Genomic DNA, 22269 nt, shown 5'->3' on the forward strand with positions numbered 1-22269 from the left:
TTCAAGAGATGTCAAAATGAGAGGTTATTTCAGCTACTTGGGACGTTGGATGTTTTACTGAGATAGGTTGATGTCCAGATTAGTGCAGAGGCATGATGTGTTCACAAAAAGATACAAATCCTGCTTCATTCATCTGATTTTGTCTCGTCATAAGCTGCCATTGGGGACCCACAGCCATGACTTGCATAAAGTGTTGGAAGAAACAAACCATGGGGGTGTCTTAAGCAATCATAAAAATGATTTACAATGATTACAAACACAGCACGGCATAAAGGAACACTGATTATTGATACGATAGCAGGTCTGCATAGAAAAAAAAGAGTGTGCTTTATGTACCATGCACTGTGTCACCTGTAGATTGAGTCTCTCCTTTCAAGCACTATAATTAAGTATTAGTATTTAGTAATCATTTATTAAAATGTGTACCATTACCATACTCAGAATGCCTTACTGACTGCACTTAAACATGGTTAAAAAGATTGGGCAATATTTGGATGAATAAAACAACAGAGTACACTTTCAGACAACATTTCTTTAATACAAAGTCAACATATCTACATACACAGTGGGTTTTAAACCAATCATTGTTTCAGTTAGAAGTAACAGTTTGAAAGCGATAGCACTTGGCCCTCATAAAAAGAAAAACTATTTTGCTTGAGTTTGGGTCCTTTATCTTTTTGTTGGCTGTTGTATGTATATGTTCTATTATTTTGTAGTAATTTTTCTATTTCGTTAATTTCCCCCCTCTGTGGAATATTCCAGTAATTTGGCTGCTGTTGTCAAAAGTCTGGCATCTTTACATGAAGTCAAAGAGTAACACGTCACACAAGCTTCCAAAGACGTCCACGGTCTTGGTTTTTGGCATGGGCCCTTAACCAGTCTTTGAATTCAGTCCCAAAAAGTCCTCATTTCAAGATTTAGTTCATATGAAATGGTTAGATTCCCACTGTTCTTTTCTCCTGGTCTTTGCATCACACGGCTCCTTCTCATTTAGTCCTGATTCATTCTGCATCCCGTAACAAAACATGGCAACAACAAAAAAAGGAACACAGTATGGTTCTATACAAGTCTTACGTGAGCAAAACATATTACATTATTTCATGAATCAGGGGCAGTGGTAGTGTAATTCTCTGCCCCTAATGGCTGTGACATCGCACTATGGCCAGTTGCTAAATAGCAAAACTATCTCCTCTTTCTCCCTTTGACTGCCAATGGACTGTCTACTTCTTGGCTTTTTAGGCAGTTGGGGAAACTAGCACTTCTTTTTTGGGAGCTTTTGTTTAGGAAAGGAATAGTCCTTTGGTTGCCATCATTTCCAATGTCTGGAGAAGGAAGCAGTGTTCACTTTGCAAGAAGCCTGTGCTGAGGCAAATGTTATGGGTCCTCACTGACCTGTCTCATAACAGAGTTAGCTGTGGGTGGCTAGTAGGGGATATTGCTAACATGGCATATATCACAAAGAAAGTGGGGACTTAAGAACAGAGAACAGTGGAATACAAATGTTACAAAGGGAGAAAGCACGCTTTACAAACACCAGGAACTTTGCAATGAGTAGAACCTTATATTTGCAGTTCAGTCTTTGATTTGAAGTAAGATAGCATTGAGGGTCAAATTATACAAATACATATAATCTATATATTTGTTTATTTACAGGTATTATATTCTGGATCATAATTGATATCTAACAAAGGGATAATCATGTTGTGTCTGAAAATAAAGACAAAATAAAAAGGAGGGAAAAAAGGGACTTCTGAGAAAGAGGGAGATCATAGACTGTACATGGTCAAAAAGTACAGTATCTTTAATCCGGCAAATTCATAAAAATGTGTAATAATGTGGTTTGCCTCTAATTGAATGCTTTGTATACTATTTCATCTACCATCTATGAAAATAATACTCAAACGAATACTAATAACTACTGTTAATGATAATAATAATTTCAACGACAATTAAAAATGCCATCTCCTTATCGGCACAGGTCTACCAAGTGGTAGGAATGAAAAAGGGTTGCAGGGGCGGTGCTCTGCTAGACACCTCCCCTCATTGTTCCCAGAGAAACAAACAATATTATAAGGTTAAGGTTATGGTTACAAAAAAATATATATATACAAAAATCCATCATCATTTTACATGAGTAATTGAAAGTTTATGGGTAAAAGAAAAACAACTAAATTCATACTAAAGAGTTTGGGTATATTTTTATATTCTGTATTTAAATATATATGTATGTGTGAATGTGCGATATATAAGTATATATGTACACATCCACACAAACACATGTTATACTTAACATTTCTACAGTGAAAAAATAGAATGTATTTTAACATAATATGAACAAATAAGCATTTATTTCTTACTGCTAATTAAAAAATGTGATACAATATCTCTGTTAAAAAAAACTAAACAAAAACTAAAATAAAAGTCAGCTATGTAAAGTAAAATAACAAGAGTCATCATAATACAACATTAATGTTTCCATAATGTTACAATAACAATAAGGCTTTTTTGGAAATCAGAAAGACTACACACAGTTCCTTTCATCACTCTGTTAGTGTACATACCAATCGAAAACCCTTCACAGAAGCCAATGTAAAAGTATACTCCTGGGTATACCAAAGCACTGACCTCTGATAAAAAAATGAAATTGGGGGCTTTGAGGGCTTGTTTTTAATCAGACACATGTACATAGTGCGTAGAATCGGCCCTGCTATCGTTTAGGTTTCAAGTTTGGTGATGTGCAATTTATTTGTATCGTGGCTATAACTTTCACATCACGACATCCCAATCCAACATGGCCACCTCTTCCGCAGTCAACTTCAGTGGCCTTTGGCCTATAGGTGGAAGGGAAAAGACTGGAACCTTTCTCTGGGTTATCAACTCAGTTCCGCACAACTTTTAACTACTTTCCTTCCACTCTTAGTACCATAACGGCAAGAGGACTAGTTTCTCGCTAAGCTTGGGACTAAAATGTCTAGTGAGAGATGGAGGGGGGGGGGGGGGGGCAACAACATGTGGATGCGCTTTCAGTCGCAGCCGCCTGGGTGAGAACTGCCACGACCAGACCAGGCACCTCCGTTGTCATCCCATACCAAAGAGTCACACTTACAGCATACAGGAGAATAAGCAGCATGTTTGGTATCGACAGAAAACCCCAGAAATACAAGTAATTGTAAGACAAAGTAACACATGATTACAATGGGTTGTTGGTCACTGTACACGTTTGCGGAGAGCCCAGTTGCCGCCATTCACCATTCATTCCCCGACCTCATGTGGTGATTTCACTCGTTGTAGCCTAAAGGCCGCCTGAGCTCACCATTCAAAATGGTGGACGCTGCACCAGTAACTCATGGCACAACTAGTCCTGAACGAAGAGTGATCGTAAAAAGTCATGGGACATGGTTGTCATTTCTCTGGTCTTGCAAGAGCAGTCATTTACCCAGTGTCCTTAGTGACTGAGGCTAAGAGAGATTTATCAGTGGTTACTGTATAAACATGTGGGGTTTGTTCTCAACAGCACCAAAAAAAACGGTCCACAAGTCAAGTGCTGGAGAAACTGACACAGTAAATTGATTGAATTGGCGTTTGACAAAATCCACCTATGGTAGTCACTTTAAGACACCGTCCTCACTTTCACCCAGACTATTCTTTACTGCAGAGGCTCCTCTTATCCCAAAGAGTTGAAGGGATATAGGGATGCCCTTTGTGGGTATGATGGAGACTTGAAGAGTTGCGAGTTTGGAGTTTGAAAGGTCATACCAGAACTATGGGCAGTAGAAGTTCTCTTGCTAGAAAGAGATGAGAGTGATAGGGGGTACCGAATGGGGGTTTACTTCTCTTGCCAGTAGCTTAGCGTTATAACTCAGTGTGTTAGTCTCATCATCGGTGTCCGACGTTTTGGGGGACAATCATCTGTGTACACAGGCAACCACAGTTAGGCCATCAAAAGTGTTAATAAACAATTAGGAACTCTGAACCTCTGCCCTAACATGTTAAAAAATAAGACGGCTTCCCTCATCCAAGCTACATCCAGTCCACCCTTTTCTCAGTTTCTCAATTCTTTAGCTTTTTTTTTTTTACCTCAGTCGCGTTCACCTAGTCACTTTTCCTTCATTCACTGTTAACTTTGTATTGTTTGTACGTAGTTATTTTTTTAATAGATGTCCACAAAATGTATACAATGTCAACCGCCACATCTGAACACTTGAGGTAAGGTTAGCAGTCTGACACTTGATTATTCCCACCCCACAGCTTGAGCCACCACTTCTGGTTCCTTTCTCCCGAGCGAGGGGCGTCAGTTGGTTTTGCTGATGGAATCGTTTACACTTTCCTCACCGGCATCAAAGTCCATTAGGTCCAATTGGAATTGCACTATTGTTTGTGTTTTAAATGGATTTCTTTACAACAAAAAAAATCTACAATTAGTTTGCTTTCCTGTTGGTTGAATTTTGTTTTCTGTTTGTTGTTGTTGTTTTCGTTGTCATTTCAAATTTCAAGCAAGTTTCTATGGCTCAGGAGACTGTTGAGGGGGACAACGGTTCGAGGGACGAGATGGCTTTTTACGTTGCATAGTGATCAAAGCTTCCTAGGTACTCCAGACCCGCCTGGTAGGAAAACTGATATTCATCCTGCATAGACAAAAGACAAAATATGAAATGTTAATATCACGTTGTGATAGCAGCAAAAAAGAGAATAATGCACTGTTCAGTGTAATACTACAAAGCCAGCAGCTCTAAGATTTACAGACTGTACCAATGCTAACACAATTCTGATGCGTATTCTTAGCACCCATGGCCAAACTACATAAAAAAAAACACAAGGACCACAACATCCACAAAGGCCTGTGGGTCTAGAGCAGAGACGTCAAACTGTTTTTCCTGCGGCCTGCATTTGGCCTTCACCGAGGTCCGGAGGTTGCACTTAAAATGTATTAAAATTCATGCCGTCAAAATGAGCAAAAAATAGTTCTCTTTCTATCACTTTTGGAATTTTTCGATGCTCCCTGACTGTCTAGCTTTCATTTTGATAACTGTTAGCAAGCTGGGCAGAGTGAGGAGACTATAACTCTAGGTCCATTATCACTTCTACACAGTTTCAACTTTGCTTTTAGTCATTTAAATGTCGATTGAGATCCTTTTTCATGAAACCTTTATTTAAATAAAAAAAAAAATGACTCAAACCACCCACAGGTCGGATTGAATAGGCTCACCCTAGGGCCTTGAGTTTCACACATGTGGTCTAGAGTGACCTCTCACCTCTGTCTGCACCATTGCCGGCCTCTGTGTCCGCAGCATCTTGACCGTTTGGAAGATGTCCACCACGCCCTCGTAGCGCATCCTCTCTAGTACGATGCTGAGAGTGATGAAAACACCGGTCCGGCCAACTCCCGCACTGGAAAAACAACAACACACACAACAGATGAAGTCCAACTATTACACCAAGAGCTCTATCTTGCGTACATTTTTTAAGTTGTCTAAAGTGTATTGGCTGGTTTATAGCTAGAGTCCTTTATTGAAACAATACCAAAGCATTCACTCCGTCTCTGTTTTGGTAAAAAGCTGAGGGATGGGCCTGGAGAAATGTAACCACTCTCAAATTCATAGAGAGATCCATGGATGCAAGGACTGACCAATCCATGATATTAAAATTGTAGGTTGAACCATGTTTTGAGGCTAGTTTACATTTACATGATTTATAAACATTGGAGTAAAACAAGCGTATATTTTGGATTCTGACGGAGTACGACAGTTGAACTAAGCTCATGAGGCATGCATAAGTTATATTCTTCAAGAATCAAATCAGTATATATATCATTCATTTATATGTAAAAAAAAATTAAAAAAAATGTATACAGCAACTTCGGCTTTAAAATGAAGCCCGAAATCCGAGACTTAAAAAAGTATGAATGAATGGAGAATCTCCATTGAACATTATTCTTAGTCGAGGGCTAGATTTATTCATCTGTGTCCAGGAAACCAGCCCTAAATATGGGTCTAGGGAAATCATGTTCTAGTAACAGCTATTATGTGTCCATTTGGTCCACTCTGTGTTCTTGCTCCTGTCCCTGGATACCAGTCATCACCAGGCCGTCGCTATACAGTTTAACGCCTGGCTTTAAAACGATCATGTGAGGGATAATCTTGATGTGAGGAACGTACACATTCCACTTTGACGCCCGCCCGCACGACACGAACACAGACACACACGCTCGCGCACACATGCACGTGCACAATCTCGAAAGCATTCGTGCGCACACACACGAACACACACCCGCATATGAGGATACACGCACGCACACAAGTACACAATGTGGAACACACGAATGCATACATGGTCGCACGTACAGTTGAAGTCAGAAGTTTACATACACTTAGGTTGTTTTTCAACCACGCCACACATTTCTTGTTAACAGACTATAGTTTTGGCAAGTCGGTTAGGACATCTACTTTGTGCATGACACAAGTAATTTTTGCAAAAAATGTTTATAGCCAGATTATTTCACTTATAATTCACTGTATCACAATTCCAGTGGGTCAGAAGCTTACATACACTTAGTTGACTATGCCTTTAAACAGCTTGGAAAATTCCAGAAAATTATGTTATGGCTTTAGAAGCTTCTGATAGGCTAATTGACATAATTTTAGTCAATTGGAGGTGTACCTGTGGATGTATTTCAAGGCCTACCTTCAAACTCAGTGCCTCTTTGCTTGACATCATGGGAAAATCTAAAGAAATCAGCCAAGACCTCAGAAAACAAATTGTAGACCTCCACAAGTCTGGTTCATCCTTGGGAGCAATTTCCAAATGCCTGAAGGTACCACGTTCATCTGTACAAACAATAGTACGCAAGTATAAACACCATGGGACCATGCAACCGTCATATCGCTCAGGAAGGAGACGAGCTTTGTCTCCTAGAGATGAACGTACTTTGGTGCGAAAAGTGCAAATCAATCCCAGAACAACAGCAAAGGACCATGTGAAGATGCTGGAGAAAACGGGTACAAAAGTATCCATATCCATAGTAAAACGAGTCCTATATCGACATAACCTGAAAGGCCGCTCAGCAAGGAAGAAGCCACTGCTCCAAAACCGCCATAAAAAAGCCAGACTACTGTTTGCAACTGCACATGGGGACAAAGATCGTACTTTTTGGAGAAATGTCCTCTGGTCAAATGAACCAAAAATAGAACTGTTTGGCCGTAATGACCATCATTATGTTTGGAGGAAAAAGGGGGAGGCTTGCGAGCCGAAGAACACCATCCCAGCCGTGAAACACGGGGGTGGCAGCATCATGTTGTGGGGGTGCTTTGCTGCAGGATGGACTGGTGCACTTCACAAAATAGATGGCATCATGAGGGATGAAAATGATGTGGATATATTGAAGCAACATCTCAAGACATCAATCAGGAAGTTAAAGTTTCGTCGCAAATGGGTCTTCCAAATGGACAACGACCCTAAGCATACTTCCAAAGTTGTGGCAAAATGGCTTAAGGACAACAAAGTCAAAGTATTGGAGTGGCCATCACAAAGCCCTGACCTCAAATCCTATAGAAAATGTGTGGGCAGAACTGAAAAAGCGTGTGTGAGCAAGGAGGCCTACAAACCTGACTCAGTCATACCAGCTCTGTCAGGAGGAATGGGTCAAAATTCACCCAACTTATTGTGGGAAGCTTGTGGAAGACTACCAGAAACACTTGACCCAAGTTGAACATTTTAAAGGCAATGCTACCAAATGCTAATTGAGTGTATGTAAACTTCTGACCCACTGGGAATGTGATGAAAGAAGTAAAAGCTGAAATAAATCATTCTCTCTGCTATTATTCTGACATTTCACATTCTTAAAATAAAGTGGTGATCCTAACTGACCTAAGACAGGGAATTTTTACTAGGATTAAATGTCAGGAATTGTGAAAAACTGAGTTTAAACGTATTTGGCTAAGGTGTATGTAAACTTCCGACTTCAACTGTATGTAGACAATAAGAAACGCATGCGTACACACACACGGACACGCACCCACATATGAGCACGCACACACACACATACACACACTTTGCATCATTAAGCCCCCATTGAAAACCTTTCCCTGCGACAGTCCCCAGAAATAGGGCGAGTCTTAACTCTGATCCTGAAATACTTGAGGGCTGTCTCCGTAAGCTACTTTGGTGTGAAATGACTTCCACTTTACCAATGGAACAATAATTGATTTGACAACAGATTTATTTTTCTCTCTTACCCGCCCCATGACAGTTTCTGAAAGGTTACAATGCTTTTTTTTTTACCAAAGATAACTTTGACCATTTTCTACCTCGAAAACTTCTGACATTAGATTGACCGAACAAGACACTATGTGGACACTATGTCACCACAAAGTCTACCCCCTTCTGTCCTTTCACCCCCCCCCCCTCCTCCATTCCTACACACTAACCCCATCCTCTCCTGGAGTGTGAAGAAAGCTCTTCCTGGGGAGCTAGTCACAGCTTGTCATATGGCTCTTAAACTCCATCAAACCCTTTTATAAATAGATAGACTTCCAAATCTAACCGCCGTGGAAATCAGCATTGAATGAGAGGATTTACACTCCCATTCACAGAAAGTAATCAGGCAATTAATGACAAAAAATGCGTGGCTCTATTAGATAGGAATTGGGGAGGCAGTAGAATAGAGAGAGAGAGATAGAGAGAGAGTTGTTTGTTTATTTGGATCCCCATTAGCTTTTGCAGAGACAGCAGTTATTCTTCCTGGGGTTCACAAAAAACATGAAACATGACAAGTAAGAAAATAAATAATAACAATACAAACAATACAACTAAATACTGTACATAACACGTGTGTTAGAGTGTGTATGTGTCCCATCAAAGTCCCCGCCGTTCCATGAAATGTTGTTTCATCTTTTTAAGGTCATTTTGCTGTTTGCTTGAGTAAGTGGAGATGGAAGGAAGTTCCGTGTAATCATGGCTCTGGGGATTTGGGGACTGTGAAGAAACCCTTGGTGGCATGTCTTCTTGGGTATGTATGGGTGTCTGACCTGAATGTAAAAACTAGACGAGAAGCAGTTATTCTCTCATCAATCCACAAGCAGGAAAGATGTTGCTGACGTACGTTCTGTGTGTGTGCAGTTAAGGGCAAGGCGTGCTGCTCTGTTTTGAGCCAGCTGCAACTTTACAAGGTCTTTCTTTGATGCACTTGACCATATTACCGGACAATAATCAAGATGGGACAAGACCAGAGCCTGAACAACTAGGGCAGTTGTTCAGGCTCTAGTGCTTAGCAAAAAATGCTAAGGGGTTGGGTTAAATGCAGAAGACACAATTCAGTTGAAGGCATTCAGTTGTGCAACTGACTAGGTGTCCCCCTTTCCCTTCCTTCACAACAACTTTAGCAATATGACTTGACCATGATAATTGACCATCCAGCTTCCTCAACTTGTTCAATGGTCACACCCTTTAAACAACTCCAGTTGAGGTTTAGGTCATAGAGAATGTGTTCAACCAAATGAAATGTTTTTAGTTTTAGATGTATTTAAGACCAGTTTATTATTAAATCACCTATTCAGATACTGACTGTAACTCTCAGTGAGCTTTCAGTGAGCTCACTGGCTTTGGGTGCTGACAGGTTGAGTGTGAAATCATCCGGATACATAGTAATTCTAGCTTTGTGTAAGGGCAAATAATTTGTAAAAATAGAGAAGAGTAACAGCATAAGGCAGCTGCCCTGAGGGACACTGCACTGTACATATCTGATGTTAGAGAAGCTTCCACTGAAGAACACTCTCTGGGTTCTATTGATTCGGGAAGATTGAGTAAAGTGAAGGGGAAAATGCAAGGCATTAGGAAAATATGTGGAGGAATAAAAGATAAAGGAAGAAAGAGGGGGATAGAAAGGAAGAAAGTGAGAGAAAGAAAATAATTCTGTACCATCTTTTGATATGACACAGTGTGAGTAGTTGGTATTTTATTAGGATCCCCATTTGTTGTTGCAAAAGCAGCAGCTACTCTTCCAGTGGTCCACACAAAACATGAAACATAATACAGAATGACATAATACAGAACATCAATAGACAAGAACAGTTCAAAGACAGAACTACATCCATTTTTTAAAGGCACACGTAGCCTACATATCAATGTATGCACACAAACTATCTAGGTCAAATAGGGGAGAGGTGTTGTACCGTGAGGTGTTGCTTTATCTGTTTTATGAAACCAGGTTTGCTGTTTACTTGAGCAATATGAGATGGAAGGAAGTTCCATGCAATAAGGGCTCTATATAATACTGTACGCTTTCTTGAATTTGTTCTGGATTTGGGGACTGTGAAAAGACCCCTGGTGGCATGTCTGGTGGGATAAGTGTGTGTGTCAGAGCTGTGTGTAAGTTGACTATGCAAACAATTTGGGATTTTAAACACATTGTTTCTTATAAAAAGTTTACAATCTAAAGTAACACCAAGTAATTTAGCTTCCTCAACTTGTTCAACAGCCACACCATTCATTACCAGATTCAGCTGAGGTCTAGAACTTAAGGAATGACTTGTACCAAATACAATGCTCTTAGTTTTAGAGATGTTCAGGACCAGTTTATTACTGGCCGCCCATTCCAAAACAGACTGCTTTGTTAAGGGTTTCAGTGTCTTCATTAGCTGTGGTTGCCAATGCGTATATGGTTGAATCATCAGCATACATGGACACACATGCTTTGTTAAATGTCAGTGGCAGGTCGTTGGTAAAAATAGAAAAGAGTAGAGGGCCTAGAGAGCTGCCCTGCGGTACACCACACTTTACATGTTTGACATTAGAGAAGCTTCTATTAAAGAAAACCCTTTGAGTTATATTAGATAGATAGCTCTGAATCCACAATATGGCAGAGGTTGAAAAGCCATAACACAAGTTTTTTCATCTAACAGTACAGCTCCCACAATCTTCTTATTATCAATTTCTTTCAACCAATCATCAGTAATTTGTGTCCGTGCAGTAAATGTTGAGTGCTTTTCTCTATAAGCATGCTGAAAGTAATTTGTTTACAGAGAAATAGCATTGTATTTGGTCAAACAATTTTTTCCAACGGTTTGCTAATAGCTGGCAGCAAGCTTATAGGTCTGCTGTTAGAACCAGCAAAGGCCGCTTTACCACTCTTGAGTAGTGGAGTTACTTTGGCTTTCCTCCAGGCCTGAGAACAAAGACTTTCCTCAGATTAAAAATATGACAGATAGGAGTGGCTATAGAGTCTGCTACCATCCTCAGTAGCTTTCCATCTAAATTGTCAATGCCAGGAGGTTTGTCATTATTGATCGATTACAATCATTTTCCCACCTCTCCCACACTAACTTTACAAAATTCTAACTTGCAATGCTTTTCTTTATTTGTCATCATTATTTGTTTTTTTATGCATGAATACAATTGCTCCCTGTTCGTTGTTGGCATTTCCTGCCTAAGTTTGCCCACTTTGCCAATAAAATAATAATTAAAATAATTGGCAACATCAAATGGTTTTGTGATGAATAAGCCATCTGATTCAATGAAAGATGGAGTTGAAATTGTCTTTCTGCCCATAATTTCATTTAAAGTACTCCAAAGTTTTATATAATTGATCTTGGCTTCATAATACAGTTTCTTCTTCTTTTTGTTGAATTTAGTCACATAATTTCTCAATTTGCAGTAAGTAAGGCAGTCAGATGTGCAGCCAGAATTATCAGCCACTCCTTTTGCCCCATCTCTTTCAACCATACAGTTTTTCATTTCCTCATCAATCCATGGAGTCTTAACAGTTCTAACAGTCAGTTTCTTAACAGGTGCATGTTTATCAATAATTGGAAGCAGCAAATTCATAAATGCATCAAGTGCAGCGTCTGGATGCTCCTCATTAATCACATCAGACCAACAAATGTTTTTAACATCATCCACATAAGAGTCACAGCAAAATGTTTTATGATCTCTTATACACTATTTTAGGCCCAGCTGTTGGAACTTTGGCTTTCCTGGATATAGCCACTATATTGTGATCACTGCATCCAATGGGCACGGATACAGCTTTAGAACAAAGTTCTCCAGTATTAGTAAAAATGTGATCGATACATGTGGATGATCTTGTTCCTGTAGTGTTTGTAAAAACCCTGGTAGGTTGATTAATAACCTGAACCAGACTACAGGCGCTGGTTACAGTAAGAAGCTTCCTCTTGAGCGGACAGCTTGATGAAAACCAGTCAATATTCAGATCCCCAAGAAAGTAGACCTCTCTGTTTACATCCCATACTGTACACTATCAATCATTTCACACATATTATTTACATACTGACTGTTAGCACTTGGTGGCCTATAGCAACACCCCAAAAGAAAAGGCTTTAGATGTGCCAAGTGAACCTGCAACCACAACACTTCAATAACACTTGACATAAGATCTTCTCGAAGCATTACAGGGATATGGCTCTGAATATATACAGCAACACCTCCCCCATAAGCATTTCTGTCTCTTCTATAGATATTATGTCCTTGTATTGCTACTGTTGTATCATCAAATGAATTATCTAAGTGAGTCTCAGCAATGGCTAATATATGAATGTTATCTGATGTTAGCAAGTTATTGATTTCATGAACCTTATGTCTAAGGCTACATATATTAATATGGGATATTTTCAGCCCTTTCCTGGGTAGCTTATCAGAGAAAAACATAATTCTGAAAAGAGCAAACAAAGCAAGAGAAAGAATATACATTCAGCAGTGAATTAATCAATTGGTGTGTGTGTGTGCAGCGGGGTTGAAGCTACGAACCCATAGGCTTGGCTCTCTCATCCCTTCCAGGCTTCTGGGAGGGAGGGTAGACAATGAGCCTGTCATAGCAGATGTAAGCAATGTCCCCACCGGCTCTGGCATCTTTCATGGCTGGGATCAGTTCTTTCCTCTTCTGGCGCACAGCTTCAGGATAGTCCTCGTTGAGGAAGATATAAGTTCCTCTCAAGTTCTTGGGTCTTTCCAGAACATCTACCTTGTCCTTGAACCTCAGGAACTTGACCACTATTGGCCTGGGCCTATCACCTGGGCCCGGGGTGGGTTTTCCAGTCCTGTTGGTGCGCTCCACCTCAATCTTCCTGTGGTCCATCTTCAATTTCTCAGCGATCATTTCCCTCACTTTGTCCTCAGACTCCGTCCAGGTCTCATGTGGAGATTCTGCAATTCCGTCCACAACCAGGTTGTTCCGCCTTTATTGTCCCTCGAGATAGTCTGATTTATCTGTCATTGTTAACATGGGTTCCCACACGACTGATGTCCTCTCTCAATGACTTACAGATTGCTGGCATCTTGCCGTTCTCCTGTTTCAATTCATCGAGCTGACCCTGGGAGAACTGCAAACTGTTCTTCAAGTCCTGGACCTCTCTGGTCAGGTTGTCCATTCTTTTATTAGTAGAATCCACAAGTATTTGGACAAAACACTTGAAGCTATTTTCTTGTTGTTGTAACAACTGCTTGTAGGCCTCTTTTTGTTTGGTTAAAAGATCCTTTACGTGTGATAGAGAGACACAGCTGTCCTCAACGGTACTCCCACCGGCTTTGGTCTTTGTCATGGTAGCTAGCAACGTAGGTTACGCTGTTACTCCTCGCAGTTCCAGACAGGGCAGGTCACGGGGACAGCCACAAACCCGGGACAATCCGAGGTCCCAGCCACAATGGCTAACCGCGTCGCGGGCTGCGTTCAAGAAAACCCCGCTATCTTGATATGCAGCTAGCCAGCAGCTAGGCTAGCTGCGACGCCAAATAGCTCCTCAGACCCGTAATTGGTCGGTATAATCACTGGAAAGAGACAAGCAGTCCCAGCAACTGATGCCAACTGCGTCGCAGAATCTAAACTAAGAAGCTGGCTAACTACCAAGAACTTTCCAGTACACTTTCAAACAACAAACGTTCCAAACAAACAAAGCCAAGCTCTTCTGCATTCAACAGGAAGTGATGTGAAAATCGGTTGGAAAGAGACAGAAACACACAAAGAGCAGGAAGGTAGGGATAGAAGGATGACGAGAGGACAATAGGATAACAAAGGAGGGAACCTACACAGTCCAGACAGACAGACACTCCAGGAAGACAGACAGTAGCTGAGCCCAATTCTCAGTGTTGGGCTTCAGGAGCTTGCAGAGAAGAGCAACGGGGGGAGGGGGCATCCCTGACTCGTTCCTACTTCCCAGCATGCATTGGGTCAGAACTGAGACGATTTCCAAGGTGTTAGAGTAGTACTGCAATAACACTCCCGGGCCTGTGCTCAAAATGCCAGGTGAAGACAATGCTCTCACTGTATGTGTCCCGAATGGCACCATAGGGCTCTGGTCAAAAGAAGTTCACTATATAGGGAATAGGGTGCCATTTGGGACGTAACCACTGAGCCCTCGCCTTCCTGAGCCGCTGCATTAGCTGTGCCTCCTCTACCAGGCTGCTGGGCTAAATCCTTTCATCAAGAGAGGATAACTCAGCTTTATTGCAGGTCCTAAGACACAGCCCTCTCTCTTAAAGGGTATATGCAATGTCTGGCGGTGATATCATATTTTCCCCATGGGAGTATGGTGGTGAAAGTCTGGTGACATAATAATGATGTCCATATAGGTAGATCTAGTGTATAGATAGATCTCATGTTAGCCTGGTCCTAGATCTGTTTATGCAACCACAGGAGTTGGCTAAACAGTACAAACAGATCTGGGACCAGGCTAGTGTTTGGTGGCTTTGCGAAGGAAAGTGTTGTTTCAATACAATGATGAAACTTTGCAAGTTAGCAGCGTGCAGGGACTTCTTTTCTTAACCATAAACATACTAAGTAACACATTTCAGTGGTCGCCACACAAATATTTTTGAATATGCTTGCCAAATTAATGACAAAGGTTACCTTGGAAGAAAGAAAACACAATGTGATAAAAATGTATCGCACAGGGAATCGTAAAATAAAAATGGCCGAATTATTTCGTGTGCCTCCCATTTACAAATGCCAGGCTGCCGCTCCGTGTGATCAATTATGAATGAGCTGAGCCTTAGGCGTTGTAATGCCAGCCCACTGCAGTGGCAGTAAGGAGAGAGAGAGAGAGAGCGAGAGAAAGAGAGAGATTGATAAGAGAGTGAGAGAGAGATTTATAAAGAATGAGAGAGAGAGAGAGAAACATGCATCATGTCTGTGGAGGACATTAAGACTAGCACCACGGGAGGCTGGTTGTAATCCCCTTAGCAACACAATGTATCAGCCCGGGAGTCGGACACCCACACACCTATAACACAGGATACTGTGTTATATGCTGACATTGTTAGGTACAAATAATGGTGTTGGTCTGAATGATAAAGAACACCACTGACACATGTCTCACACCTACGCGCAGGCCCGTGTGCGCATGGAGACACACGCAGACACGCGCACACAAACACACACAGGGCCCTTACCTGCAGTGGACAGAGATGGGTCCGTCCTGGCCGAACTGCTCCTTCGTTTTGTGCACCTGGCCTATGAAGTCTATGAAGCCCTCCCCTGACTTGGGCACTCCCTGCTCCGGCCAATCAGTGAACTGGAACTGCCGCACTGTCCTGGACTGCCCGTCCTGAGAAAGGGAAAGAGAGGAAGAATGGATGGAAAGGGTAAGCGATAAGGAAGAGAGGGATGGAAGGGATTGGTCAGTAAAAACCAAGATCCTTCACTTTACGCCCTCTGTGTCACAGACTCTCTCATTGTCCACTATGATGACCACATACCAAGCAAAAAAACGGATTCAGGAACAGAAACAATAACTGTTTCACTACACACCCCAGAGAGAAACTTGATCTGGGGTCAGCGAACCGCCAAGTCCCAACGCTGTCCCGATCTGTGTCTAGTAGACCGCTCAATAACAACAACTGGTCCAGTTCAACTTCGCCCTCATACAACACCACAATGACCTGTCTCCCCTGACGTCCATACGACAGTCTATCAGTTCTCTTTTTCTCTCTAACTATTTTCTCCCTTTCTCTCCCTCTCTCACAGTCTTTCCTTTCTTTCACTTCGTCTCTCTCTCTCTCTGCCTCTCTCTCTCTCTGCCTCTCTCTCTCTCTGCCTCTCTCTCTCTCTGCCTCTCTCTCTCTCTGCCTCTCTCTCTCTGCCTCTTTCATTTTAGCTTGTCATTTCTTCGGTGGAGTAAGTCCCGGTTAGAGGAAATCAATAGGGCATTTGGCGTGACAAGTGTCTTCTTCTAAACATTGTGTTAAACGGGGTAATCCTGGATGGAGGACTGATGGATGGAGGGACCTGACATACAAAAAACGACATGCAACCAGGAAGGGAGGAAGACCAATTTGGGGTGGCCACCCACATCGGTGCGGACTGGACTTATACTAATCGAGAAAATTGCTTTATTTGAATCTCTGCCGAAGGGTAGTCAATTATCAAATCAAATCAAATTTATTTATATAGCCCTTCGTACATCAGCTGAAATCTCAAAGTGCTGTACAGAAACCCAGCCTAAAACCCCAAACAGCAAGCAATGCATGTGAAAGAAGCACGGTGGCTAGGAAAAACTCCCTAGGAAAAACTCCCTAGAAAGGCAAAAAACCTAGGAAGAAACCTAGAGAGGAACCAGGCTATGAGGGGTGGCCAGTCCTCTTCTGGCTGTGCCGGGTGGATATTATAACGGAACATGGTCAAGATGTTAAAATGTTCATAAATGACCAGCATGGTCAAATAATAATAATCATAGTAGTTGTCGAGGGTGCAGCAAGCACTTCCGGTGAACAGGTCAGGTGGTGGTGTCTTAATCTCAGTAGTCGACTGGAAGAGAAAGGAAACGGTCTCTGAATTTGAATTTGGCAACTGAGGCTGAGGATACAATACAGAACCAAACCCTTCCTTATACTCCTCAAACACTCCCTAGTCCTTAGCCTTGTCTTCTTCCTTGATGACCACTGATCATTGAACAGAGTTGATAGCGTTCCACTATGCTGCTTATACCTATCAAGTGATTTCAGGTCCATTGTCAGGAAAGGAGACAAGGAAAAAAGGAAAGGAGAGGAGGCTGGCTGTATGTTTAATTGGAACCTAGCCCTACTACACTGAACAAAAATAGAAACGCAACATGTAAAGTGTTGGTCCCATGTTTCATGAGCTGAAATAAAAGATTCCTGAAATTTTCCATTCGCACAAAAAAGCTTATTTATTTCAATTTTGTGGACAAATTTGTTTACATCCATGTTAATGAGCATTTTTCCTTTGCCAAGATAATCCATCCACATAACAGGTGTTGCATATCAAAAAGCTGATTAAACAGCATCATCGTTGCACAGGTGCACCTTGTGCTGGGGACAATAAAAGGCCACTCTAAAATGTGCAGTTTTGTCAATTTGGCAGTAGGTCCAAACAGCCTCACAACCACAGACCACGTGCATGGGTTTGTGTGGGCGAGCGGTTTACTGATGTCAACGTTGTGAACAGAGTGCCCCATGGTGGCGGTGGGGTTATGGTATGGGAAGGCATAAGCTATAGACAACGAACACAATTGCATTTTAGTGATGGCAATTTGAACGCACAGAGATACCGTGACGAGATCCTGAGGCCCATTGACATGCCCTTCATTCTCCACCATCACCTCATGTTTCAGCCCCATGTCGCAAGGCTCTACACAATTCCTGGAATTTGAAAATGCCTCAGTTCTTTCATGGCCTGCATAATCACCAGAGATGTCACCCATTGGGAATGTCTGGGATGCTCTGGATCGACATTTACGACAGCGTGTTCCAGTTCCCGCCAATTTTCAGCAACTTCGCACAGCCATTGAAGAGAACATTCCAAAGGCCATAATCAGCAGCCTGATCAACTCTATGCGAAGGAGATGTGTCGTGCTGCATGAGGCAAACGATGGTCACAAATGGTGGACTGGTTTTGTGATCTACGCCCCTATCTTTTTTTTTAAGGTACTGTATCTGTGACTAACAGATGCATACCTGTATTCCAAGTCATGTGAAATCCATAGATTAGGGCCTAATGAATTTATTTCAATTGACTGACTTCCTTATATGAACTGAAACTCAGTAAAATCTTTGAAATTGTTGCATGGTGCGTTTATATTTTTGTTCAGTATAAATGGAGTCCCAAGCAAAAAGGCTAAGAAATCCTAATACTCTCCAAAACACTCCCTAGTCCCTAGCCTTGTCTCATTTCCTTGACGACTATTCTTCAGACTCATCAGTGTAAAAGTGTCTTTAATTTGACTGTCACAAGCCACTGTTTTCTCTTATCTCTCGCTTACCATTCTGTCGCCTTTCTTTACCTTTGTTTTTTCCTTTAAACCTCATTTGAAAACATTTTGCCTCCCCGCGCGGATTAAAAGCGAAGGAGGAGAAAAACCAACAACAACACAATTAATGAAGCGCGCAGAGACAAATCTAAATAAATACATTTAAACACACAACCTTAGGGTTCTGCGCACTGTGTCAAATTGTGTGATTAAATACGTGACTGCCTCGCTAGCAGAGACAACTGAAGTGTGGAGTCTCTGCTATGCGCGCACACACACACACACACACACACACACACACACACACACACACACACACACACACACACACGCGCACACCTACCCTTTCCACACAGGCATACCAATTCCCTCCTCCTCTCTCCCACCCACCCACCTCTCTCGCTACCCTCTCTCGCTCCTTTCCTCGTCCGTCTCCCTCTCTTCCTCCAGTCATCTCTGATTAGAGGTCCCTTTCATTTCTTAGGGAGACCTTACGCGTACGGCCCAACCTGATTACTGGAGTGGGCCGCTTTGATGATTCAATCACAATTAACACAGCCTAGAATCACCGCTGCAGCTGCCGCTCCAGTCCACCTTTCCCAGGCACTCCTTACTGTGTGTGTGTGTGTGTGTGTGTGTGTGTGTGTGTGTGTGTGTGTGTGTGTGTGTGTGTGTATATGTGTGTGGTAGGGAAAGGTATAGTTTGTGTGTGTGGTACCTAGAGCACCAGCTTAAGCAGCATTTATGTCTAATCTGCCCAGTGGGAGATGCAGGGGGCTGAGTGCTAGGCCAGTGTGTAAAGTGTTTTTTTCCCAGACCAACATGAGTGCTCCTAACTAGCCGCCATACTGGCTCAAGCAGCAATCCAACATGTCCGCCAGTCCCAGGTGGGCTAGTGTTCTGCAGTACAGTTACCGCTACATTGGACACAAAATGGTAGCCTATACTGTAGAATGGGCCTTAGTGCTTAAACAGACCACTGACAATCATATTATCATAGAAATGGTTGTGGTCTCATGCACTTCCTTAAAATGGGCAAATGGCACACATATATGAAAAGGACAAAAAGGCACTGTATGCTCCTTCGTCAGGTCAAAACTCTCTCTGGATCTAAATATTGTCATTAATAGGGGCAATCTGGGATCTTCTCCAACACAATCCCTCAGGTGTTTACCAAAACAGTGGCAGAGTGGTCCCTTTGTTGTTGTTTGAACTACAGATTGCCCCTTTAAAGGTGGTATGAGGAGCAATCATACTAGCATACTCATGACACATAACCTATCAGCACTGTATTGTCATGTGATGGAGGAAAATGGCCTCAATCAGTTTGCTTTCTCAAGCCTCACTGATGATACAGGTGAAAGGTTGAATGGAACATACACTAGGCATGCAGACTGAGTAGAACAGCCTCAATTCGTCGGGGCATGGACTTTACAAGGTGTCGAAAGCATTCGGGATGCTGGCCCATGTTGACTCCAATGCTTCCCACAGTTGTGTCAAGTTGGTTGGATGTCCTTTGGGTGGTGGCCCATTCTTGATACACACGGGAAACTATTGAAACTACTGTCTTGCCCATTCACCCTCTGAATGGCACACATACAGTGAGGGAAAAAAGTATTTGATCCCCTGCTGATTTTGTACGTTTGCCCACTGACAAAGAAATGATCAGTCTATAATTTTAATGGTAGGTTTATTTGAACAGTGAGAGACAGAATAACAACACAAAATTCCAGAAAAACTCATGTCAAAAATGTTATAAAATTATTTGCATTTTAATGAGGGAAATAAGTATTTGACCCCTCTGCAAAACATGACTTAGTACTTGGTGGCAAAACCCTTGTTGGCAATCACAGAGGTCAGACGTTTCTTGTAGTTGGCCACCAGGATTGCACACATCTCAGGAGGGATTTTGTCCCACTCCTCTTTGCAGATCTTCTCCAAGTCATTAAGGTTTCGAGGCTGACGTTTGGCAACTCGAACCTTCAGCTCCCTCCACAGATTTTCTATGGGATTAAGGTCTGGAGACTGGCTAGGCCACTCCAGGACCTTAATGTGCTTCTTCTTGAGCCACTCCTTTGTTGCCTTGGCCGTGTGTTTTGGGTCATTGTCATGCTGGAATACCCATCCACGACCCATTTTCAATGCCCTGGCTGAGGGAAGGAGGTTCTCACCCAAGATTTGATGGTACATGGCCCCGTCCATTGTCCCTTTGATGCGGTGAAGTTGTCCTGTCCCCTTAGCAGAAAAACACCCCCAAAGCATAATGTTTCCACCTCCATGTTTGACGATGGGGATGATGTTCTTGGGGTCATAGGCAGCATTTCTCCTCCTCCAAACACGGCGAGTTGAGTTGATGCCAAAGAGCTCCATTTTGGTCTCATCTGACCACAATACTTTCACCCAGTTGTCCTCTGAATCATTCAGATGTTCATTGGCAAACTTCAGATGGGCATGTATATGTGCTTTCTTGAGCAGGGGGAACTTGCGGGCGCTGCAGGATTTCAGTCCTTCACGGCGTAGTGTGTTACCAATTGTTTTCTTGGTGACTATGGTCCCAGCTGCCTTGAGATCATTGACAAGATCCTCCCGTGTAGTTCTGGGCTGATTCCTCACCGTTCTCATGATCATTGCAACTCCACGAGGTGAGATCTTGCATGGAGCCCCAGGTCGAGGGAGATTGACAGTTCTTTTGTGTTTCTTCCATTTGCGAATAATCGCACCAACTGTTGTCACCTTCTCACCAAGCTGCTTGGCGATGGTCTTGTTGCCCATTCCAGCCTTGTGTAGGTCTACAATCTTGTCCCTGACATCCTTGGTCTTGGCCATGGAGAGTTTGGAATCTGATTGATTGATTGCTTCTGTGGACAGGTGTCTTTTATACAGGTAACAAACTGAGATTAGGAGCACTCCCTTTAAGAGTGTGCTCCTAATCGCAGCTCGTTACCTGTATAAAAGACACCTGGGAGCCAGAAATCTTTCTGATTGAGAGGGGGTCAAATACGTATTTCCCTCATTAAAATGCAAATCAATTTATAACATTTTTGACATGCGTTTTTCTGGATTTTTTTGTTGTTATTCTGTCTCGCACTGTTCAAATAAAATTATAGACTGATCCTTTCTTTGTCAGTGGGCAAACGTACAAAATCAGCAGGGGATCAAATACTTTTTTCCCTCACTGTACACCATCCTTGTCTCAATTGTTTTAAGGCTTAAAAATCCTTCTTTAACCTGTCTCCTCCCCTTCATCTACACTGATTGAAGTGGAGTTAACAAGGGACATCAATAAGGGATCATAGCTTTCACCTGGTCAGTCTTTGCTATGGAAAGAGCAGGTGTTCTTAATGTTTTGTATACTCAGTGTATAGGACAGTAGCATTTCGAGACATAGTATCAATGGGAGAGAGGCATGAATAGAAATAGAATGTGTCATCTCTAAGGAAAGGACATACGCATGGACACACACACACACACACACACACACACACACACACACACATACAAACTTACCCTGGCGTCGGTGACTTTGAACTCTCGGAGGATGTACTGGGGCATGTTGTACTCAGCCATGGGGTCCACCACAAAGTACTGGTACCTGGCCGAACGCTCAGCGGGCCAGTACTGATGACATTTTTCCTATGAACACAGAGAGAGACACACACATATGAGGAGGGGGCATAGGATAAATAGATCTTTGAGATGAACGTGAATACAGTTAGTGCAGGTTAGGCATGTGCTCCGTTTGTCATTGGGGTAGTAGTACAGACTGCACTAAAGAGGATAACTGAATGATGGACAGAGAGAAGAATGCTTGAGTGGGTCTGTGTGAGTGAGTGAGTGAGTGAGAGATAAAGTGTCTCCTACCCTGCCCATCTCTCGGAGTTTGGTGAGCATGACTACGATGGTAGAGTTGTTCTCCCATAGCATCCTCCAGAAGTCTTCTGTGGTCTCTGCCAACGGGCCCTGCGTGGCGATGTAAGCCTTCTGTTGCCTGGCAACACACACACACACATATTCAGGTCAGACATGTAGTGTGGTGAGTCAGACAGACAGAGAGACAGTC

At 42.4% G+C, this 22269-nt stretch overlaps 1 protein-coding gene across 25 annotated transcripts in view; it reads right to left on the bottom strand.

Annotated features, from left to right (window-relative positions):
- Positions 1–517: 517 nt before the first annotated feature.
- LOC115157974 (receptor-type tyrosine-protein phosphatase S) overlaps positions 518–22269 on the bottom strand; it is a 280182-nt gene continuing 258430 nt past the window's right edge. For all 25 annotated transcript variants that reach the window (XM_029706364.1, XM_029706362.1, XM_029706387.1 and 22 more), the window contains 5 exons: positions 22071–22197; positions 21717–21842; positions 15394–15548; positions 5253–5388; positions 518–4625 (listed from right to left, as the gene is read on the bottom strand). In XM_029706364.1, the coding sequence (XP_029562224.1) occupies positions 4557–4625; positions 5253–5388; positions 15394–15548; positions 21717–21842; positions 22071–22197 (613 nt within the window). In that variant the 3' untranslated portion in view covers positions 518–4556. The remainder of the gene's footprint in view (positions 4626–5252; positions 5389–15393; positions 15549–21716; positions 21843–22070; positions 22198–22269) is intronic.

Source organism: Salmo trutta, chromosome 22 (assembly GCF_901001165.1).
Source record: "Salmo trutta chromosome 22, fSalTru1.1, whole genome shotgun sequence".
NCBI lineage: Eukaryota > Metazoa > Chordata > Actinopteri > Salmoniformes > Salmonidae > Salmo > Salmo trutta.